This window comes from Crinia signifera, chromosome 19 (assembly GCF_055691185.1).
Source record: "Crinia signifera chromosome 19, ASM5569118v1, whole genome shotgun sequence".
Lineage (NCBI taxonomy): Eukaryota > Metazoa > Chordata > Amphibia > Anura > Myobatrachidae > Crinia > Crinia signifera.
The window spans coordinates 102530532-102551256 of NC_139226.1; the positions used below are offsets into that span (position 1 = coordinate 102530532).

The following is a 20725-nucleotide window of genomic DNA, read 5'->3' on the forward strand; positions in this document are numbered from 1 at the left end:
CATGATTCTAGGTCGACATGGGAAAAGGTCGAAATGATTCTAGGTCGAAAGGTCATTAGGTCGACAAGGTCATTAGTTCGACATTGTCTAGGTCGACATTCACAAAGTCGACATGGGGTTTTTCACTGTTTTTTTACCTGAATGTCAACACAGTCGACATGGACACAGTTTAAAGTGCACTGCATCCCCTCGCATCGCTCGCTGCGCTCGCGATGCGTCGGGCACGGTGCCTCGCTACGCTCGGCACACTATTTTATTCTCCCACCACGCCCTAGTGGATGGTAGGGCATGAAATACCGCCTGTCAGCACATGTCGGCGCAAAAAACAGTGAAAAACCCCATGTCGACTTTGTGAATGTCGACCTAGACAATGTCGAACTAATGACCTTGTCGACCTGTCGAACTAATGACCTTTCGACCTAGAATCATTTCGACCTTTTCCCATGTCGACCTAGAATCATGTCGACCTTTTAGCAATTCGATGTAATGACATTCGACCATAATGCATTCGACCAAATGACCGCATCCCGTTCCATCAACACTGTTTTTAGGAGAGTGGTTTGCTCCATACCACAAGGGCTGTGTTAATGAAATAAACATTTATAAGCTGTGCTTTTGTTCATGGTTATTTCTATCAAGAATGGAAAAAAAGAAAATGTTCCAAACTGAATTTTTCTACGGCTGGATTTATAAAGCAGTGAAGAGTGGAGAAATTGCCCATGGCAACCAATCGGCTTTGAAGTAACTTTAATCAAGTGCATTCTTTAAAATTATACGTAGCAGCTGGTGGTTTCCATGGGCAACTACACACTGGCACAATTCTTCACTCTTTTCACTGCTTCATGAATCAGTGAAATCCTCATGTTGGCTAAAAACTGGGGCCTCATGAATGTTTTCCAGTGTTCGTGCCAGCTATTTTTATGACCACGCTTGCATCTGTTGCCACATGAGGATGCTGGTTCGATGACATTTTGTCTGGCTTCAATGTTGAATGGTCATCAAGGAAATCAGTCCATGTCTAGGGTCACCCTACTCTATCATGGGTATACAGTCAGCATTCCAGCAGTCAGGATGCTGGTGTTCACTATACACTGCCATGAGCCAGCCTGTATAATCATATCTATTGGTCTGCTGCCAGCCCCGACCCAGCCTGTATAATCATACGGTATCTACCGATCTGCTGCTTGCCCTGACCCAGCCTGTATAAAACTAGCTACGGAATTGCTGCCTGACCTGACCCAGCCTGTATTATATGGTAGTGTTCATTCTAGCACTCGCCATCTTTGAAAACCCATGCAGTTCCTCTTCCCTGCCTGGGGTGTCGTTGTCTGCTGTAGTGATTCTAGTACAGTGTGGTCTGTATATCAGCACTGATATGCAAACCAGACCAGGTAGGTGCTAGAATGAACACTAAATATAGTATCTACCGATCTGCTGCCTGCCCTGAACCAGCCTGTATAAACCTAGCTACCGATCTGCTGCCTGCCCTGAACCAGCCTGTATAATCCTATCTACCGGTATGCCGCCAGCTCTCACCGAGCCAAGAAAACTTGTTTGCATCCAACACAATGTTTAGATACATGTATTGTTTGTGGATAAAAACAAAACAAAAGCACAATACAAATATTTTTTTGCTTTCTTTTTATTAATTTAATACATTAATCGGGATTATGGCATTTTTGCATCATATTTTCTTTAGCTGTAAGCATAAACTTGTGGTGTTAAGAGGGATTTTTGCCGGAATAAAGAAACGGCACACATCAGCAATAAATATCAGATGTAATATTGATATTTACACATTATGGCACAATGTACAGGGCCGGTGCCTAGATACAATACTTTAACATGTTTCCACATATTGAAAAAACTAATTTGCAGTAAGAGTGTAATTCTAACACAAAGGCCTACATTAAATGTAGCTTGCAGTAGATCGGTCACATTTTATGCCTTGTACTAATTGCCTCTTTTAGAGGTTCTTACTTTATAGTTAAATCACATTACCCAATAAGAAGCATTTGGTGAAGGTTTGTTGTGTTGGCTGCAAAGTACAGTAATGTGTGTGGTGGCAGATTAGTTATTCATATAAAGGGTTAAACCTATCAATGTGAAGGTAAATTAATGAGTCTGCTTTAAATAAAGCTATACACCAGGTGTGACTAAACTGTGTCCCTCCAGCTGTTACGAAACTACACGTCCCAGCATGCCTTGCCATATTGTTAGCATTCCATAGTAGCAAAACTATGGCAAGGCATGATGGGATTTTTAGTTTCACAACAGCTGGAGGGCCTTCGTTTGGCCATACCTGCTATACACCACCCAATCAATGAAGGACCATGATGGTTAGAGATCACTTTGAATAAAACAGTATCTTGTAGCATTCTCAAACATAGTAAGCAATGATTGTAGAGGTACTAGCAATCATTATTATGCATCATCTAGCAAAAAGATAGGGAAATACGAATATTCCCTGCCAACCAACTACTGATAGCGCATACTGGAAGTTCTAACACCACTGCAGGTTTGGTCTAAACTAGAGTAACATATATCCTTCCATGCACTGCAATGATTTAAAGATGGAAATTACGGAGAACTGTAGCTAAGGGTTCCTGATAGCTGATGCTCAAGAAGCAAATTTGGGTAGAGAAAGTAGTTCCCGTGTTCTTTCTTCTAGTGCAAATTATCCATGCTTTACTGACCTACCACCAAATCTTGGAAGCAGATCAGCCCTTGCATTTGCGCATGCTGAAGTCGTGCGTGTGCACATGCCGGGAATGTGTGCACTGCGGATTCTGGTGTGCAGGAGAGAGGGGCATGGCCACATTTTATGCCCCCATCTCTCCTGGACCCGATCGGCACACAGAGAGAGCCATGGAGAGAGATATGGTGAAACCGCGCTCAATACTGTAGGGTTTGTAGGGGGCTGCCGAACTAGAGCTGTCCAGACTCCAGAAACAGGATTATAATATAGCATTGATATATTATAACAGAGAGAGAGAGCCGTTGTACTCTCTCTGTATCCCGATCTAGAGGCAATCCTGCCACCATACTGGACAAATTGGGCCATTTGCCAGAAGGAAAAATGGCCGGTCCAGCCCTGGTTTGCAGTGTAGCAGAGGCGTGTCCTCCCAGCAATGCTAGAGTAACATAACAGCCAAATGGTTACATCATCAGTGATGCTATCATAGAGTCATTGGGACCTCCCAGCCAGAGGGTGGCAAGGAGACTTATGGGCAATGGGGGTTATTCAGACCTGATTGCAAAGCACATTTTTGGGCAATTAGACAAAACTATGCTGTACTGCAGGTGGGGCAGATGTAACATGTGCAGAGAGAGTTAGATTTGGGGGAGTTATTTGCATCTGTGCAGGGTAGGAGAGTGAAATTCTGGGTAGACTCTTTCAGACATACGCTAATGCAGCAAGCAGGAGGAGGAGTTTGCAGGTGCACACTAAATATAAATGCTAGACCTTCTAGCATTTATATTTAGTGTGCACCTGCAAACTCCTCCTCCTGCTTGCTGCACTACAGGTCTCAGCAGGTAGCACCTCATATGTCCAGGGTGTGCAGTTTATGGCCCCTCCCCCCTGTAGACATACGCTAGTCCCTGGTTGATGTGCAATCATGCGAGGGGAAAAAAAAACCCAGGATTTTCGTATGTCTGTGGATATATAGGGTGGTGCATTGTGGGCAACAGGTGGAGAATGGGTGTGGCTAATTGTGGACTGTGGAGGGATATATGTATGTATGTATGTATGTAAAGCGAATTACGTGCTACAGGAGAAAAACGCTATGTAAATGATTTAAGTGCGTGTGTGTGATATATAATGTATAGTGGACTTTGTATACACTGCCATTTGAGATGCTGTTAGTCTTGGGCAATATACATTTATGCCCGCAGGAGCATCTGACTATACTACTTCCATGGATACTGAAAAACATTGTGTCACTGGAAAGTATACCTGGGGCTGTGGAAGTATCTTCCATGTTTTCGCAATGTGCAAGCATTGCAGCCAAGTGTAAGGACATACAGCTGATTCTGAATAGCATGCAAATCCACTTATGGCTAATTGGGTGTCACTGGGTGGTACTTGGTCATTCGCACCTTGGACACGGTTAGCAACTGTGTGTTGGCAAAAATGTGGAGACTCTGAGGATCTGGCTGGGGGTAATGGGGGTGGTTATGAGACCAAGCATGCACCTGATGTACACTAGGGGGCAATATTTTCTTTATTTTCTGGAGTAATCGGAGCAATATCTCTCCCAAAATATGAATATAATCCCAATGCAGAAGAGGATTACCCGTATACAGTGTGGAAAGGAAGGAATGGAAAGGAAAATGAGGTGCCTACTTCTATACATGTATGTTCTGTCTAAGCTCCCCATCCAGTAGCTGCCCATATTAGGGTTGACATGAATCCCAAAAGGTCAAAATGCACAAGGTCAACATGGGTCAAAGGTGAACACGGGAATGGTTGACACATGAAAAGGATAACTCGTTTTTCATGTTTTTATTAGTCAATGTATAGACTTCTATGCACATGGACCACGCATTATTGTATCTCTCATGGCTCGATTCGCTCGCCGTGCTTAAGAACCGGTTTACGACTTTCAATCATAGTCCACGTGGATGGTCACATATGAAAAAGTAAAAGAAATGAAAAAAAAAACTGTGAAAAACTCCTGTTGACCTTTTCACGTCTTGACTATTACCGCATTGACCTTTTGCTCGCTTTGCCAGCCTATTGACCATGTAGATCCGAATGCATGTCGACCAATAGTGGTCGATTTAATGCATATTGCCCCAATGTCCAGATCCCACTGCAGGAATGAAATCTGTTGCACAGAACATGCAGCCGTTCTCCTCCAGGTCTCTCTCTTACTGTGTAATGAAATTGCTGGTTGGTCATTTGTATGGTTTTAATAACCCTTAAATTCAAACAACTAAAAAAAATTGTGGTTCTTCATATAGATGTGGCTGGGGGATGTCTTCCATAATTATTTTATGTGCCTCTTATAATGGCTAAATGCTGTCCGATCATGCTATTCCTGAGATTCCTTATAGTCACACATAATACATTTGTGGATTTTGGATTTTTTCTTTAAAAAAACCCTTGCAAATTAATTCCAAATTTTCATTAACCCCCAAACGCAAACCTCAACGCTCAAGTCTGTGTACACCGAAACTTGACAATTTTCTCCATAATTTGCAGGTGACAACAATATGGTATTTGGTACAGTGGGTCCAGCGCCGCAACAGTGATCCCTGTGCCAGCCCCACCCACTAAGCTTATGGATGTCATGATGACATCAGGCCTAGGGGGAGGGGCAGCCAACTCCGGGAAGTTGAGCTCATACTAAGGACACTTCTAGAGCTCTACCAGCTGCAGGGCCTACCCTGGATGTATAAAACATGTCCCAGAGATGAATAAAACATGTTTAAATGCCATGAACTATTCCACAAAGTTGTTCTACAATTCTGTACAATTATGATAACGAAAATATTTCATGCGTCACTTCATTAACAAACAGGAGATGGCTAAAACAGAATAGTAATAATTGTCTCTAAGAGTAAATAATAAAAAAAGCTAAAATTATGTGAGGTCTTGAATATAAAGTTTAGATATTTAGTGGTTTCTTAAATTGTATCAGAGCAACCAGAGACACCCGATTTGGCCAAATTTCCCATATATTTGTTAAACATACAGTCGTTTATTGCTTGAAAAAAATCATACAAACTGCATTTAATTAAATATGTGAGCATACAATTATAGAATGTCTTTCTTTCTCCATCTCATCTTGCGAAACGTTGTTCCCAAGGCTACAGGTTCCCAAAGTCCTGGATTATTTTCTTTAAAAAAAATGATTGAAAAGATTTTTCCTTAATGTTCAGTTTTATAAAAAAAATCCAACCACAAACATCTGCTGTACGAGCATGTAGAGCACCCAGATATGATGGTCTGCTGAAGAACTTGACACTGAAAGTAGACAGAAGATTATAAAATGAAAGTCATTGATTATTCATAAAATAACAATATACAGGTTGAGTATCACTTATCCAAAATGCTCGGGACCAGAAATATTTTGGATAACGGATTATTCTGTATTTCAGAATATTTTTATATTTCAATGATGTATCTTGAGGTATCTTGCATTTATGTTGTACAAACACATCAAACACATGAAATACACACAAACATATTTTATTTGTGCATAAAACAAGGTTTCAAAACATGAAACAAATTTGTGTACAATCTCAGGAACTGATCTTGAATGCCAAACAATCATTTTCTTGCATATATTTAGTGGCAGTTACATATCATGTCCCCAGTAGTGCTGTTACAGATGTCCCCAGTAGTGCTGTTACATATCATGTCCCCAGTAGTGCTGTTACAGATGTCCCCAGTAGTGCTGTTACATATCATGTCCCCAGTAGTGCTTTTAGCAAAAAAAAAACTTCACTTTCTGGAATGTATGGTTTTCGGAATTATTTGGATAACGGATATTTGGATAAGGGATACTCAACCTGTACTGTACATTTATAGATTCCTTGAGATTAATATTTTAACATCAAGAAAAAATATTTAGACAAGGTCACCGGATTGGACCCAGGACACAGAGCACAGGTTGAAGCTGGGGATAACCCTTTTACACATCGGTGGTGACCCAGGTTATTCCCGGATGAGCTTCCTTGACACCGGTCCCAGGGCCTTCCAGTGACTTAGGTCTTCAGGCATTCAGTAATCATTTGGAAATTATCTCATCTCCAAGCCTTACTGTCCCCCGGGCAATCAATTTCTTTTTAGGAGTTATCCAGGTCATCAAGACCTGGGTCACACCATTCAGACTTAACTTGGGTCATCTTCCCAGGTTACAAGTCTTGGGAAAAACCCTGCTCGAGAGTAGGGTTGCAAACCAGGGACAATGAGTAGACTCTTTCGGACATACAGGAAGCTGGACCTGGGTAGGAGGCTAATGTCTGGAAAAGTTGCATAAATGTTTTTTTTCTGAAGCACTTTTTATAACAGTTTCTTGGTCACAGAGAGAAGATGGAAATCGTAAGTCTTCAAAATGGGAATACGTTTTGGGAAATGTATTAGATGACTGATACTGTATATGGGAAAGGTTCTCAAAAGTTCTTGTGTGCTTATGTAGAACTTTTAGGACCTCTGCCATGCTCTCCTGGCAAAGCATTGTGGTCCTTGGCCTATCTGACCAATGTTGGCGGAATTGTTGTGAAGGTAGAGCTGCCCCAATTTTCATCTCTTGTAGACAGAAGTCTGAAGCTGGATATTCTCCATCACTAGAATTATTGGTAAACCAGACCCCAAAGAGATCTTACCACCCCCAGATACATTAATCATTGGCATTCCCAGTGCTGGGATTAGTCTCCCTACTTTGCCTATGATGCTGAATTATTGTGAATTATTCAAAAACAGCAGCCCTATATACTATTTCCCTTTAGGTAACTAACTTTATTTAACTATTAATAATTTGTGAGCTACCTTTGTCCAGTTTTTTGTATATGTCCCTTAATTTTAACAAATGTATAAGTCCCATTTTCTTCCCATTTTTGCTTTTCCTTTACTTATATCCTTTTACTGATTCATTGGTCTATTCCAAGAAAATACTTAGAACATAAGAAATTGATTAATATATAATTGCCGATGTATTCCAATTTATTGTGTTATTCTTTTATTATCTCTTATATATTTAGCCAGATCCGTCACTCAAAAGCAGTGTAGGTAGTGGTGGGCGGGGTTCCACGGGTGATTGACAGGCCCATCCACCGTTATCCACAATGCAGAACCTGCATTACAAGTTCTACACATCCTATGTCCTACACAAAGCTCCTGCCCCTTACTCTCCCACCACTCCCCATGTCTGGCCAAATACCACCCAAACCCCGCCCCACGGCTGAACACCACCCCTTCCACCCGAGCACACTGACTGTGACCCAGGAGCTCCGTACACAGGAAGACAGCGTGCACTTTGGCAACCAGAGAGGTGGTAACGGCTGGCTCATTAAATGCGTTCAAGGCAAAGTTGGACAAACATTTACTGGAGAAAAACATCCATAGGTACAAATAAAAAATATAATTTGTCTGTAAAATACCAGAACCTACCAAATCAGCAATGGATATCTATACCAGGTTGAACTAGATGGACGCAAGTCTTTTTTCAGCCTTACCTACTATGTAACTATGTAAACAGGCTGCAGTGGCTCATCTGTACTCTCTCCTCCTGCCAGCTCCTTCCTCCCTGGCCAGACATCCACAGTGAGTACTTCTGTACTCAACATACAGCCCCTGCTGAAGGTGTCATGGCTCCCCCCACATGGGGGGGTGCCCGCGATTTTCGGGAGGGGGGGTCGCGAATTTCGGGAGGGGGGGTCGCGGATGTGGTGCCCGCGATTTTCGGGAGGAGTGCCCGCGAATTTCGGGAGGGGTGCCCGCAGATTTCAGGAGGGGTGTCCGCGAATTGGGGGGGGTCGCGGTGGGGGGAGGGTTGCCCGCAAATTGGGGGGGGGGTCGCGGTGGGGGGAGGGGTGCCCGCAAATTGGGGGGTTGTGTGTGTCACGGGTGGGAGGAGGGGTGCCCGCAAATTTCAGGAGGGGTGTCCGCGAATTGGGGGGGGTCGCGGTGGGGGGAGGGTTGCCCGCAAATTGGGGGGGGGGGTCGCGGTGGGGGGAGGGGTGCCCGCAAATTGGGGGGGGGGTGTCACGGGTGGGGGGAGGGGTGCCCGCAAATTTCGGAAGGGGTGCCCGTGAATTGGGGGGGGGGGGTGTCGCGGGTGGGGGGAGGGGTGCCCACGAAAGGGATTCTCTCTCTCTGCGATCTATCTCTCTCTGCGATCCCTCTCTCTCTCTGCGATCCCTCTCTCTCTATCTCTCTGCGATACCACTCTATCGCTCTCTGCGACCCCTCTCTCTCTGCGATTTTCGGGAGGGGGGGTCGCGAATTTCGGGAGGGGGGGTCGCGGATGTGGTGCCCGCGATTTTCGGGAGGAGTGCCCGCGAATTTCGGGAGGGGTGCCCGCAGATTTCAGGAGGGGGGGGGCGCCCGCGAATCGGGGGGTTGTGTGTGTCACGGGTGGGAGGAGGGGTGCCCGCAAATTTCAGGAGGGGTGTCCGCGAATTGGGGGGGGTCGCGGTGGGGGGAGGGTTGCCCGCAAATTGGGGGGGGGGGGTCGCGGTGGGGGGAGGGGTGCCCGCAAATTGGGGGGGGGGTGTCACGGGTGGGGGGAGGGGTGCCCGCAAATTTCGGAAGGGGTGCCCGTGAATTGGGGGGGGGGGGGTGTCGCGGGTGGGGGGAGGGGTGCCCACGAAAGGGATTCTCTCTCTCTGCGATCTATCTCTCTCTGCGATCCCTCTCTCTCTCTGCGATCCCTCTCTCTCTATCTCTCTGCGATACCACTCTATCTCTCTCTGCGATACCACTCTATCGCTCTCTGCGACCCCTCTCTCTCTGCGACCCCTCTCTCTCTGCGACCCCTGTCTCAATTACAATAGATCTCACACTCACATATATTTCTACTTCTAATGGGGCGTAGCCCCTCACGACAGTGTGAAGAGCGCCCGGAGGGGGGGGGTCACGGGTGGGGTGCCCGCGATTTTCGGGAGGAGTGCCCGCGAATTTCGGGAAGGGTTGTCGTGGGTGGGGGAGGGGTGCCCGCGGATTTCAGGAGGGGGGGCGCGGGTGGGGGGAGGGGTGCCCGCGAATCGGGGGGTTGTGTGTGTCACGGGTGGGGGGAGGGGTGCCCGCAAATTTCAGGAGGGGTGTCTGCGAATTGAGGGGGGGGGGTGTCGCGTGGGGGGAGGGGTGCCCGCAAATTGGGGGGGGGGGGGTGTCACGGGTGGGGGGAGGGGTGCCCACAAATTTCGGAAGGGGTGCCTGTGAATTGGGGGAGGGGTCGCGGGTGGGGGGAGGGGTGCCTGCGAATTTCGGGAGGGGGGGTCATGGGTGGGGGGAGGGGTGCCCGTGAATTGGGGTGTGTGTGTGTGTCACTGGTGGGGGGAGGGGTGCCCACGAATTTCGGGAGGGGGGGGTCTCGGGTAGGGGGAGGGGTGCCCACGAAAGGGATTCTCTCTCTCTGCGATCTATCTCTCTCTGCGATCCCTCTCTCTCTCTGCGATCTATCTCTCTGCGATCCCTCTCTCTCTATGCGATCCCTAACTCTCTGCGATACCACTCTATCTCTCTGCAACCCCTCTCTCTGCGATCCCTTTCTATCTCTCTCTGCGATCTCTATCTCAATTACACTAGATCTCACACTCACATATATTTCTACTTCAAATGGGGCGTAGCCCCTCACGACGGTGTGAAGAGCGCCCGGAGGGCGCGATGAATCACCTAGTGTAAGATATTTGGAACATTAGGGTATACTTTGCAAAGTGTATCTTAAGGAACTGAACACAATCACAACGCTAATTGATAAGTTATACTTTATTTTTATAACCGCCATTATATCACTTTTATTGATAGGGGCCCCCACAAGTTTGTTGTCCAGGGCCCCCCACTTGACCTTAATCCAACCCTGTTCATAGTCATTAAGAAATACTATCAGTCAGAGTATAAAAATGCAGTCAGTTAGATGACCACAAACAAAACTCTAATAATTTGGCCTTTATTTAGTGCTAAATACAATTTATACCAAAATTGTAGGCATAAAATGACATTATAAAATGTGAGACTTTGGTAATATGCACCTAGCGACTCTCCAGAATATGCAAGTGTATACTTTCCAAAAGTTACACAAATTGCGAATGTACCTCAATAGTGTTATATAAACTATACTGTGTATTTAACGCTATTGGAATGACTCTGATACCACTTTTACACCAAAACTTCTGGGTCGCAAAAGCGCCGGGAAACCCGCCGACCGTCATTCCCGCAACGCCACCTGACAGCCCCACAACGACGACCAACATGCTGGGGGCAAGCCCGGCACCCAGCTAAGCTGCTGGGCTGCCCCAGCCTCCGTGCGCCCCCAGCCTCTGTGCGCCTCCAGCCTCTGTCCATGAGGTGAATGGATGCCGCACACAGGCATCCTTTCACCTCTGCTGCTGTCTGCATAGTACCGCAGACAGCAGCGGAGGCTGTACGCAGCCCCTGCCCAACCTCCGGACTGACCTCAGGGTGCTGCGGTCCGGAGGTTGGTGCTCCCTGATTGTTGGAAATGGGTCCCTGGGTCGGATGACCCGGGTTACCCATTTACATGGCCCCTGACTCCGGGGAAGCTCAGTGTCCGACCCTGAACATTTGCGGGGTCGGACACCGGGTAACAGGACCCGGGTTATTTATTTGGCCCTTTTACACCAAGCCCTGCCCCGGACTGGAGCGGCAATAATCCGGGTCGCGACTCTGGTGTATAAGGGGTATGATTATATTTCTGAAGCGCTTCTTGATGGGTTTTACCTCATTTAAATATAATGCTTCATCTCATAGAGTCATTGTTTGCTTTACAAAACTGTCCCACTGCCACTGTGTTTGGGAATTTCTCCCTGCCATCTGGGTTTCACATTTCAAATGGTGCAAAAATGTGCAATGCCTTACCTCGGCAGCTCCGCCCATCCTCCTGTAAGGTCCCAGTCACACAGCTACATAATGGTCCATCCACTCTACTTGTGCAGATTTGCTCACATCCCCCATTGTCCTCACACCAGTCCAAACCTACGAAGTAATAAGAGGTGTAATCACAATCAAATGCCACAAAGCTCCTACATACAGGGGCTGACCTCAACGCAGCAGCAATTTCTCACCCATTGGCATATGTAGAGATGGTCACCTCTGTTGTTAGACCACCTCTATCTGAATACTTGCTTTGTTGGTTGTCATCATTATCAGAGCATACACTTTATTTGTATTCTCAACTGCAAAATGACCCATGTTGGGACTTGGTTGTACTCAGAACCCCAAAGTGACCTCTGCCAGGACTCTGTTTTACTCAGAACCCTAAAGTAACCTTGGTCAGGACTCGGTTCTACTTGGAACCTCATTAGGACCTGTTCTGGGACTCGTTTCTTCTCAGAATCCAAAAATCCGTCCTACTCGGGACCCCAAAGTGATCTTTGCTGGGACTTGGTTGCACTTGGAAACCCAAAGTGCCTTCTGCCAGCCCAGGACTCTATATACAGAACCCTAAAGTAACCTGTGTCAGGACTTGGGTCTTCTCAGAACCTCAAAGTGACCTGTGTGGGAACTTGGTTCTACTGGGAATGCCAAAGTGACCAATTCTTGGTACTCTGTTCTACTTGGAACCTCATTGTGACCTGTACCTGGACTCAGTTTTACGCAGAATCCCAAAGTGACCTGTTTCACTGTTATACTGCACAACAGCTAGTAGGGGGTATATTTCCTAATGTTACATTTCTAGGGCTAAAACACACATTTACTAACATTTTAAAAGTACTATGAAAAATTGTCTGTTAGAAAATATATGTTTTAGCCAGAGAAACACAACATTCTTTAATTTGATTTTAATTTACTTAAAATGAATGGCAATCTATAAGAATTGACATTAAGAGATTACATCTCCCAAATTGGATTGTTAGCACTATGACCTGCAGGTGGTGCAGGGATGGCTGCCTTGTTGGCTATTTCTTTGAATCATTTAAATTGTACTTTTTACTCAGTCACTAGAAGTGGCATATAACTAAATGATGCTCCTGACAGTTACATGCTATATAACCAGGCTTCGGTCGAGAGGGATTCAATATCGCCATAATGAGGGAGAGATGTGGCCTTTTACTGCGCTGATGGTGGGGCAGCACTTCTATTGTGCCTTGCTATTACCCTAGGCACCAGAAATAGAAAAAGTTAGAATAGATGTGCGCCCTTTGTTCTTTTCACCTCAGAATTTACACAAAATTAAAAAAGCTGGTTTTATTCAACACATTGTACATAGATTTTCAATTTAGGTACTTGTGTATTATCACGGCGCCCATCGCATCGCATACCATAAGGCATACGATGGTATGCGATGCGATATCGCGCAATGTTGTACAATGTCATACAATTTTAAAATTGTATGACATTGTATATGGCATACAATGCCATACAATGCGATGGGATGCGATTAAAAATTGTATAAACACCCTAATTGGTGCTTACAATGTTAAATGCACCCTAATGGGTGCTTACAATGTTAAATGCACCCCCACACCACCCCCCCACTATAAACGTGAACACGAAGCATGGCGAGCGGCGGCGGTACGCGTCCTACGACCTTTTCATACCCCCACTATCCACGTCGGCGTGGAGTTGAATTTATATAGTGTGGCGAGCCCGAAGCGTGGCGAGGGGACGCGCATAACTTCACAGGCTCACGGTCTTGCTACGCTCGCCACACTATATAAAATCAACTCCACGCCGACGTGGATAGTGGGGGTATAAAAAAAAAGGTCGTAGGACGCGTACCGCCGCCCCTCGTGGGCTCTCTGCACTTGCCACGCTTCGGGTTCACGTTTATAGTGGGGGGTGGCGTGGGGGTGCATTTAACATTGTAAGCACCCATTAGGGTGCTTAAAAGCACCCATTAGGGTGCTTATACAATTTTTATTCGAATAGGGGTCTAAAATCGCATCGCATGCCATCGGGTGTATGGCATGCGGTGCGATAAAAACATCGCGCGATCAATATCGGGGGCGCCGTGATAATACACAAGTACCCAATTTTACAAATAGTAAGCAGATCCAACACCGAATGGAGTTTACAATGAGGATTTCACAGATGCATCCCTGCGCGTTTCGTCCCTTAGGACTTCCTCAGGGGTGATCTGGATCATAAGTAACGCAAATGGTCTTAGAAATCACAGATGAAATTAAAGCCAAGGCAATATAAAAAATGCTGAAGGTGTCAGACTCTGTATGAAAAAAAAAACCTTTAACGTACAGAGGGCTCCAGAATTGCCAGGGGACACACCCAATATCGGATACAGGGATAATCCACTTATTGGCGAGTATCACTTTAAAACAGCCGTTTTAGAAAAGTGTCACTTCCAAATGGATATTCAATGAAACAATCAGTAATTTAGGAAAATAGTGACTCCAGAAGGAAGCAGCATCAAATGGAGAAATACTGTATGCAGTTCATCATGATTCTGTTCTTGGTCATATTTATGCAGTTGCCACAAGTGTGTCCCTCTGGACCAGGCATGTCAAACCTGCAGCCCTCCAGCTGTTGGGAAACTACACATCCCAGCATGCATTGCCATAGTTTAAGCATTCTCTAATAGCAAAACTGTGGCAAGGCATGAAGGGACAAAGGTTGGACATGCTGATTTAGATGTTCCCTTCTTATGTAATACATTCTGTAAATTAGTTGCCCTGAGGAAGCGGGAAGCGAAACACGCGCTGGCAGTACCAGCCGTGTGGGTGACCTTCCGTGTGTGTGTCTTGCTATACATACAACTATCAGTTTAGCGCTCAATGTATTTAGCCCTTGTAAGGGCTGTAATGTGTTAATTTGCTCTTGTGCCGGATGTCGGTGTTTGCATGTGGTGTCCGTGTCCACCCTGGTTTATCAGCAGTCAACGGCATCATATATATATATTTTTTTCACTGTGCATTCACCGGTTTGGTCTAAAGATTGCTGTTGTTACAATAACCTTACCATAGTGGTAGCTGCCGCACCACACATATACAGAAAAGGTATATCATACCTATGTGACTTTTATACTATTATTCGTAACAGTTTACCCTGGAACAGCAACTCCTTTAGTAAAAACAAACCTATTATTCTAATGACTGCTAGAAATGGCAGAAATTACTGCCTAACCCAGTGATAAAAGACCAGAGTATCATTCCTCCTCAATTTTGGGGAGCAATAAATATTTGGTAATTACTGAAGTTTCAGACAACCTGTCAATCATTCCAAATAGTGCATGATAGCCTCCTCCTGCTCCCTGTGCACGTTCTGAGCATATAAGTGCAGCATTATGAACAGTATTACACTGGTACTTGTAACCAGTCCTAATGAGTGATACCTATATACAGTATCTATACACATAAGTTCTGATAGGAAATCGCAGGAATAGATTTCTGGCACCATAGCCATAGAGAGCATACATGAGATGCTGAAGTCAGAGACTTACATCTCACACATGGCATCCTCGCACGTGCTGTTTTAACACACACTATGTTCACTTTGGCCCTTGTTCAGATCTGATCACAGTACAAATTTGTTCACAAAATGGGCAAAACCATGCTGCACTGCAGGTGGTGCAGATTTAACATGTATAGAGAGAGTTAGATTTGTGTGAGTTATTTTGTTTCTGTGCAGGGTAAATACTGGCTGCATTATTTTTAGACTGCAATTTAGATTTCAGTTTCAACACACCCCACCCAAATTTAACTCTCTTTACACATGTTACATCTGCCCCACCTGCAGTGCATATGGTTTTGCCCATTTTGAGAACAAATTTGTACTGCGATCAGATCTGAATAAGGGACTTTGTTGGTTTTATGTTTTTATGTTTTTTAATATTTCGCAGTTTTAAATAAATAATAAAGGTTATATTTTATTGTGTTATTTCTCTGTGGTGCACCACACCTTGACGTACTTTTTCTGTCCTTGCTAGTATTTCTGTATAATTATGTCGGTGGTGTGAGGATACCGGGTGACCTGGGTACCATAGGCGTGCGCACGGGGGGTGCCGGGGGTGCACAGGCACCTTCTAATGACCGGCACCCCCCGTGCGCACGCCTATGGCGGTATGTGACTGACATGTTCTAAGTAACCGTAGTTGCTTAATTATCTGCTAAACGTGAGATCCATCCACCTACGATTGCAGCACATCCTAATCAGAGCCCTCTGGCTCAGGGTAGCAGCGAGGACAAGTAGACTGGGACGCAATTTACACTGTGACTGGCAGCAGCAGGTCTGAGGACCGGGGCTGCCTGTCAACTGTGGTCACGCCCCTCAGTGCATTACTGGTCCCGCTGCCTCACGCTGGTCACGCTGTCTTGAATGACAGCTAGGCAGTGGCACATCAGTAATGGCCGCAGATAATGGAAGAAGAGCGGGAGCGCGTCCAGCCCTTGACCCTGTCTGCGCAGCGCTGCGCTCCCCTGGCCAGACAATTTAATGCTGCGCTGTGCACAGAGTGCAGGACTCGGTGGGGAGACAGACTGGAGCCAATGCCAGCACCAGCTGTGAGTTTAAAAAAAGTTTTCCTGTGTGTGTATATGTCGAGGGGGAAAGGGGGTGGGGGTTATTCTGTACTGGGGGGAGATGATCTGTCTGTGGGGGAGGAGGACTATTTAGTGCTAGGGGCAATTGTATTACTAGATGTAATAAATATGTCTGAATGGGAGGGGACTATTCTGTGCTAAGGGGAGATGATGACTAGTCATTAGTTGTTGCAGATAACTATCCAGCTTCCCCATCATAATGCACCCCCCCCCCCCCTGCAGCTTACCCAAACCTTCCCTGCTAATTACTAACCTCTTAATACTGTCTCACTACTGCCTAACACTTCCTCCCTGTAGCCTATACCTACTGCCTAACCCTATCCCCCCCCCCCCCCCTTCCCCTGTTTTATTGTCCCTAATTCACAAAAAAAGCCCTGGCATAATGTGTAATGAGCATTGCGGTGTTTGGCATTATGTGAAATGGGTATTAAGGTGTTTGGCATTATGTGGAATGGGTATTAAGGTGTTTGGCATTATGTGGAATGGGCATTATGTTGGGAGGCATTATATGGAATTAGCATTACTGTGTGCGGCATTATGTGTGATAGGCACTATGGTGTGTGGCATTATGTGTAATGGGCATTACTGTGCGTGGCATTATGTGTAAAGGGCCTTACAGTGTATGGCATTATGTGTAATGGGCATTTACAGTGTAAAATTTTGTAGCGCACCGATGGTGCGCACTGCCCTAGTTTCCTGCATGTGTGGTGGGGAATGGTAAATTCTGAAGTGCATATACATAAATAAATCACCTTCTATTTAGTTTGCATTGATGCCCAGTAGGCAATGATGGACACACCCAGTAGGCGGCGATGAACGCGCCCCTCCAATGGTGCACCCCCTAAGAAAATGGGCTGCGCACGCCTATGCTGGGTACCCTTGGGTTCAGGGATCACACAGCACTGCGGGTAACATTGAAAACAAGTTGTACTTTATTCAGGGAGACTAAGAAATCCAGTAACCAGCAGCAGCATCAGGATTATACTAACAAAGTCCACTCACAGTTCAGCAAAGTCTCATCAAGCTGCTGTACAATGTATCAGTGTATCTCCTACAGTCCTGAGCAGCACTGACAGCTGTAGCAGGGCACACAGAATGGCTATTCACTGATTACACAGATCGGGGACAGCACCCCAACCTCCAGTGAGTTTAGCTGTGCCCCTCACCTCACACAGGGCCTTATTTTGGTTCATTCTTTCTGACAAAATCCTTCTTAGATGGGCAAAACCATGTGCACTGCAGGGGGGCAGATGTAACTTGTGCAGAGAGAATTAGATTTGGGTGGGGTTTTACTTCAAAGTGAGATCTATATTGCAGTGTAAAAATAAAGCAGTCAGTATTTTCCCTGCACAGAAACAAAATTACTCACCCAAATCTAATTCTCTCTGCACATGTTACATCTCCCCCCCTGCAGTGCACATGGTTTTGCCCATCTAAGAAGGATTTTGTCAGAAAGAATGAACCAAAATAAGGCCCACAGTCACCTCTTCTTCCACTTCCTCTCTCCCACAATCCACCTTTGCTGGTTCTTTCCATTTTCTCCTTTCGGATTGGTGAACCATGCTGTCAATCTTTACAAAGGGGAAGGAGGAAGCTTTTCTAAAAGGAACACTTCCTTACTGTCTGCTTTTGAAAGGCTTCCTGTTTGTGAACTCTGCAGTCGGAGGGTTTTAATTTAAGAATACAAAACTTGGGCCATAGGGTAACTCATTTCTAAAATGCAAGCAAGCCCTATCCTTTGTCTCCTCACAGGTGGTAGCACACCCCATATCAATATTATTGAGTACAACTCAGAAAGTAAAATAAACAGGGGGCCATAGAACATACACATGAAAACTTGAATACGAAATCCTGTGCGACCGATTCGCATATCTCCCCCATTCCGTAAATTGTCCTGGTTTAATTCCAAATTGTCCCTCTTTCATATAAGAGTTTGTGATGGACACATTGCCATCTTACCAGCATAGTAGACCCTGGGCAAAGCAATGCATTAGGTCCCTAAACACCCATTCAAGGCAATGTATAACAAAATCATAACATACCATTCCAACGGTTCTGCATCATCTCTCCTCATACTTCCATACAGTGAATGGCTGTCAGCATGTTTATTGGTGGATAGTTCCCAGACATCCACCAATCAGCAGTGGCAGCCATTCACTGTCTGGCTGTAGGCTAGAAGACAGGTAGGAAAAGTAGCGCCACCGCTCTGATTGTGTGACCACCACCTGCCCCTGTTTGTGGGGCCCTGGGCAGCTGCTCAGAGTGCCTATACATTAAGATCGCCATGGATGTACCGCAGTGATTTCTTATGGACAAAGGAAACTGGGAACATAGGGGGTTATTTTGGTTCCCTCTTTCTGACAAATTCCTTCCTCAATGGACAAAACCATGTGCACTGCAGGTGGGGCAGATGTAACTTGTGCAGAGAGAGTTAGATTTGGGTGGGGGTTTTACTTCAAAGTGAGATATATATTGCAGTGTAAAAATAAAGCCGTCTGTATTTTTCCTGCACAGAAACAAAATAACTCACCCAAATCTAATTCTCTCTGCACATTTTACATCTGCCCCCCTGCATGCACGTGGTTCTGTCCATCTAAGAAGGAATTGCTCAGAAAGAGTGAACCAAAATAACCCCCATGGTCACACGGGTAGCTGGGTTCTCCATAGAAAGGTCTGAATACCTTAGCTGTAGTTTGTGATAATTTGTAATTAGAATTTTGTAGAAGTGCATGTGACAGATTCCATTGCAATATTAAATCAATTTATCCTGCCATTCCAGCAGTTAGTGCTCATTATCAATGTGATGTATAATACAGTGGCCCCTGGTACCAGCAATGATGAAGGCGCAGATTCTATACAATGGCTATGCAGCTGCTAGCTACCTATATCATTTTGGTGTCCCAAGCATCCCTACAGGGTACAAAACCGTGCCCATATCCCCAGTAATACATAGACATCACTGATCTATGTCAGCAGCAGAAAGTAGAAGTGAAATGTATTTAATACTAACGTTTTCTTCGAATCGGCCCAACAGAAATAATCTGCTCCTTGGAATCCTGCACATGGTCAGCGGCACTCCTGGAGTTCTGAGGGCAGTTCTGGGGAAATGATGTAAGACAATTATATAAACAGTATTGTATATTTTTTTTATTTATTTCATTGTGCAGCATTAAATTAATCTGTTAGCAAAAACATTCCTCCAGTCACACCATGTCCTTCCTATCTCTCTGAGATACCATAATGATCACCAGCCTCCAGTCAAACCATGTCCTTCCTATCTCTCTGAGATACCATAATGATCACCAGCCTCCAGTCACACCGTGTCCTTCCTATCTCTCTGAGATACCATGATGATCACCAGCCTCCAGACACACCCTGTCCTTCCTATCTCTCTGAGATACAGTACCATAATGATCACCAGCCTCCAGTCACACCCTATCCTTCCTACCTCTCTGAGATACCATAATGATCACCAGCCTCCAGTCACACCGTGTCCTTCCTATCTCTCTGAGATACCATAATGATCACCAGCCTCCAGTCACACCGTGTCCTTCCTATCTCTCTGAGATACCATAATGATCACCAGCCTCCAGACACACCCTGTCCTTCCTACCTCTCTGAGATACCATAATGATCACCAGCCTCCAGTCTCACCGTGTCATTCCTATCTCTCTGAGATACCATAATGATCACCAGCCTCCAGACACACCCTGTTCTTCCTATCTCTCTGAGATACAGTACCATAATGATCACCAGCCTCCAGTCACACCCTATCCTTCCTACCTCTCTGAGATACCATAATGATCACCAGCCTCCAGCCCCACCATGTCCTTCCTATCTCTCTGCGATACCATAATCATCAGCCTCCAGTCACACCCTGTCCTTCCTCTCTGAGATTCCATAATGATCACCAGCCTCCAGTCACACCCTGTCCTTCCTCTCTGAGATATCATAATGATCACCAGCCTCCAGTCACACTGTCCTTCCTCTCTGAGATATCATAATGATCCAACCTCCAGCCACGCCATGTCCTTCCTACCTCTCTGAGATACCATAATGATCACCAGCCTCCAGTCACACCCTGTCCTTTCTATATCTCTGAGATACCATAATGATCACCAGCCTCCAGTCACACCCTGTCCTTCCTTCCTTCCTTCCTGAGATACCATAATGATCACCAGCCTCCAGTCACACCCTGTCCTTTCTATCTCTCAGAGATATCATAATGATCACCAGCCTCCAGTCACACCCTGTCCTTCCTATCTCTCAGAGATATCATAATGATCACCAGCCTCCAGTCACACCCTGTCCTTCCTACCTCTCTGAGATACCATAATGATCACCAGCCTCCAGTCACACCCTGCCCTTCCTACCTCTCTGAGATAACATAATGATCACCAGCCTCCAGTCACACCCTGCCCTTCCAACCTCTCTGAGATACCATATTGATCACCATCCTCCATTCATACCCTATCCTACCTCTCTGAGGTACAGTACCATAATGATCACCAACCTCCAGTCATCAGATCCCATGATG

The 20725-nt window shown here is 45.6% G+C and overlaps 1 protein-coding gene across 1 annotated transcript in view; it reads right to left on the minus strand.

Moving 5' to 3' along the window:
• Positions 1 to 5420: 5420 nt before the first annotated feature.
• TECTA (tectorin alpha) overlaps positions 5421 to 20725 on the minus strand; it is a 124706-nt gene continuing 109401 nt past the window's right edge. The window contains exons 21-23 of the mRNA XM_083163049.1: positions 19199 to 19286; positions 11552 to 11668; positions 5421 to 5974 (exon numbers count right to left, since the gene is read on the minus strand). Coding sequence (XP_083019175.1) covers positions 5892 to 5974; positions 11552 to 11668; positions 19199 to 19286 — 288 coding nt within the window. The 3' untranslated portion in view covers positions 5421 to 5891. The remainder of the gene's footprint in view (positions 5975 to 11551; positions 11669 to 19198; positions 19287 to 20725) is intronic.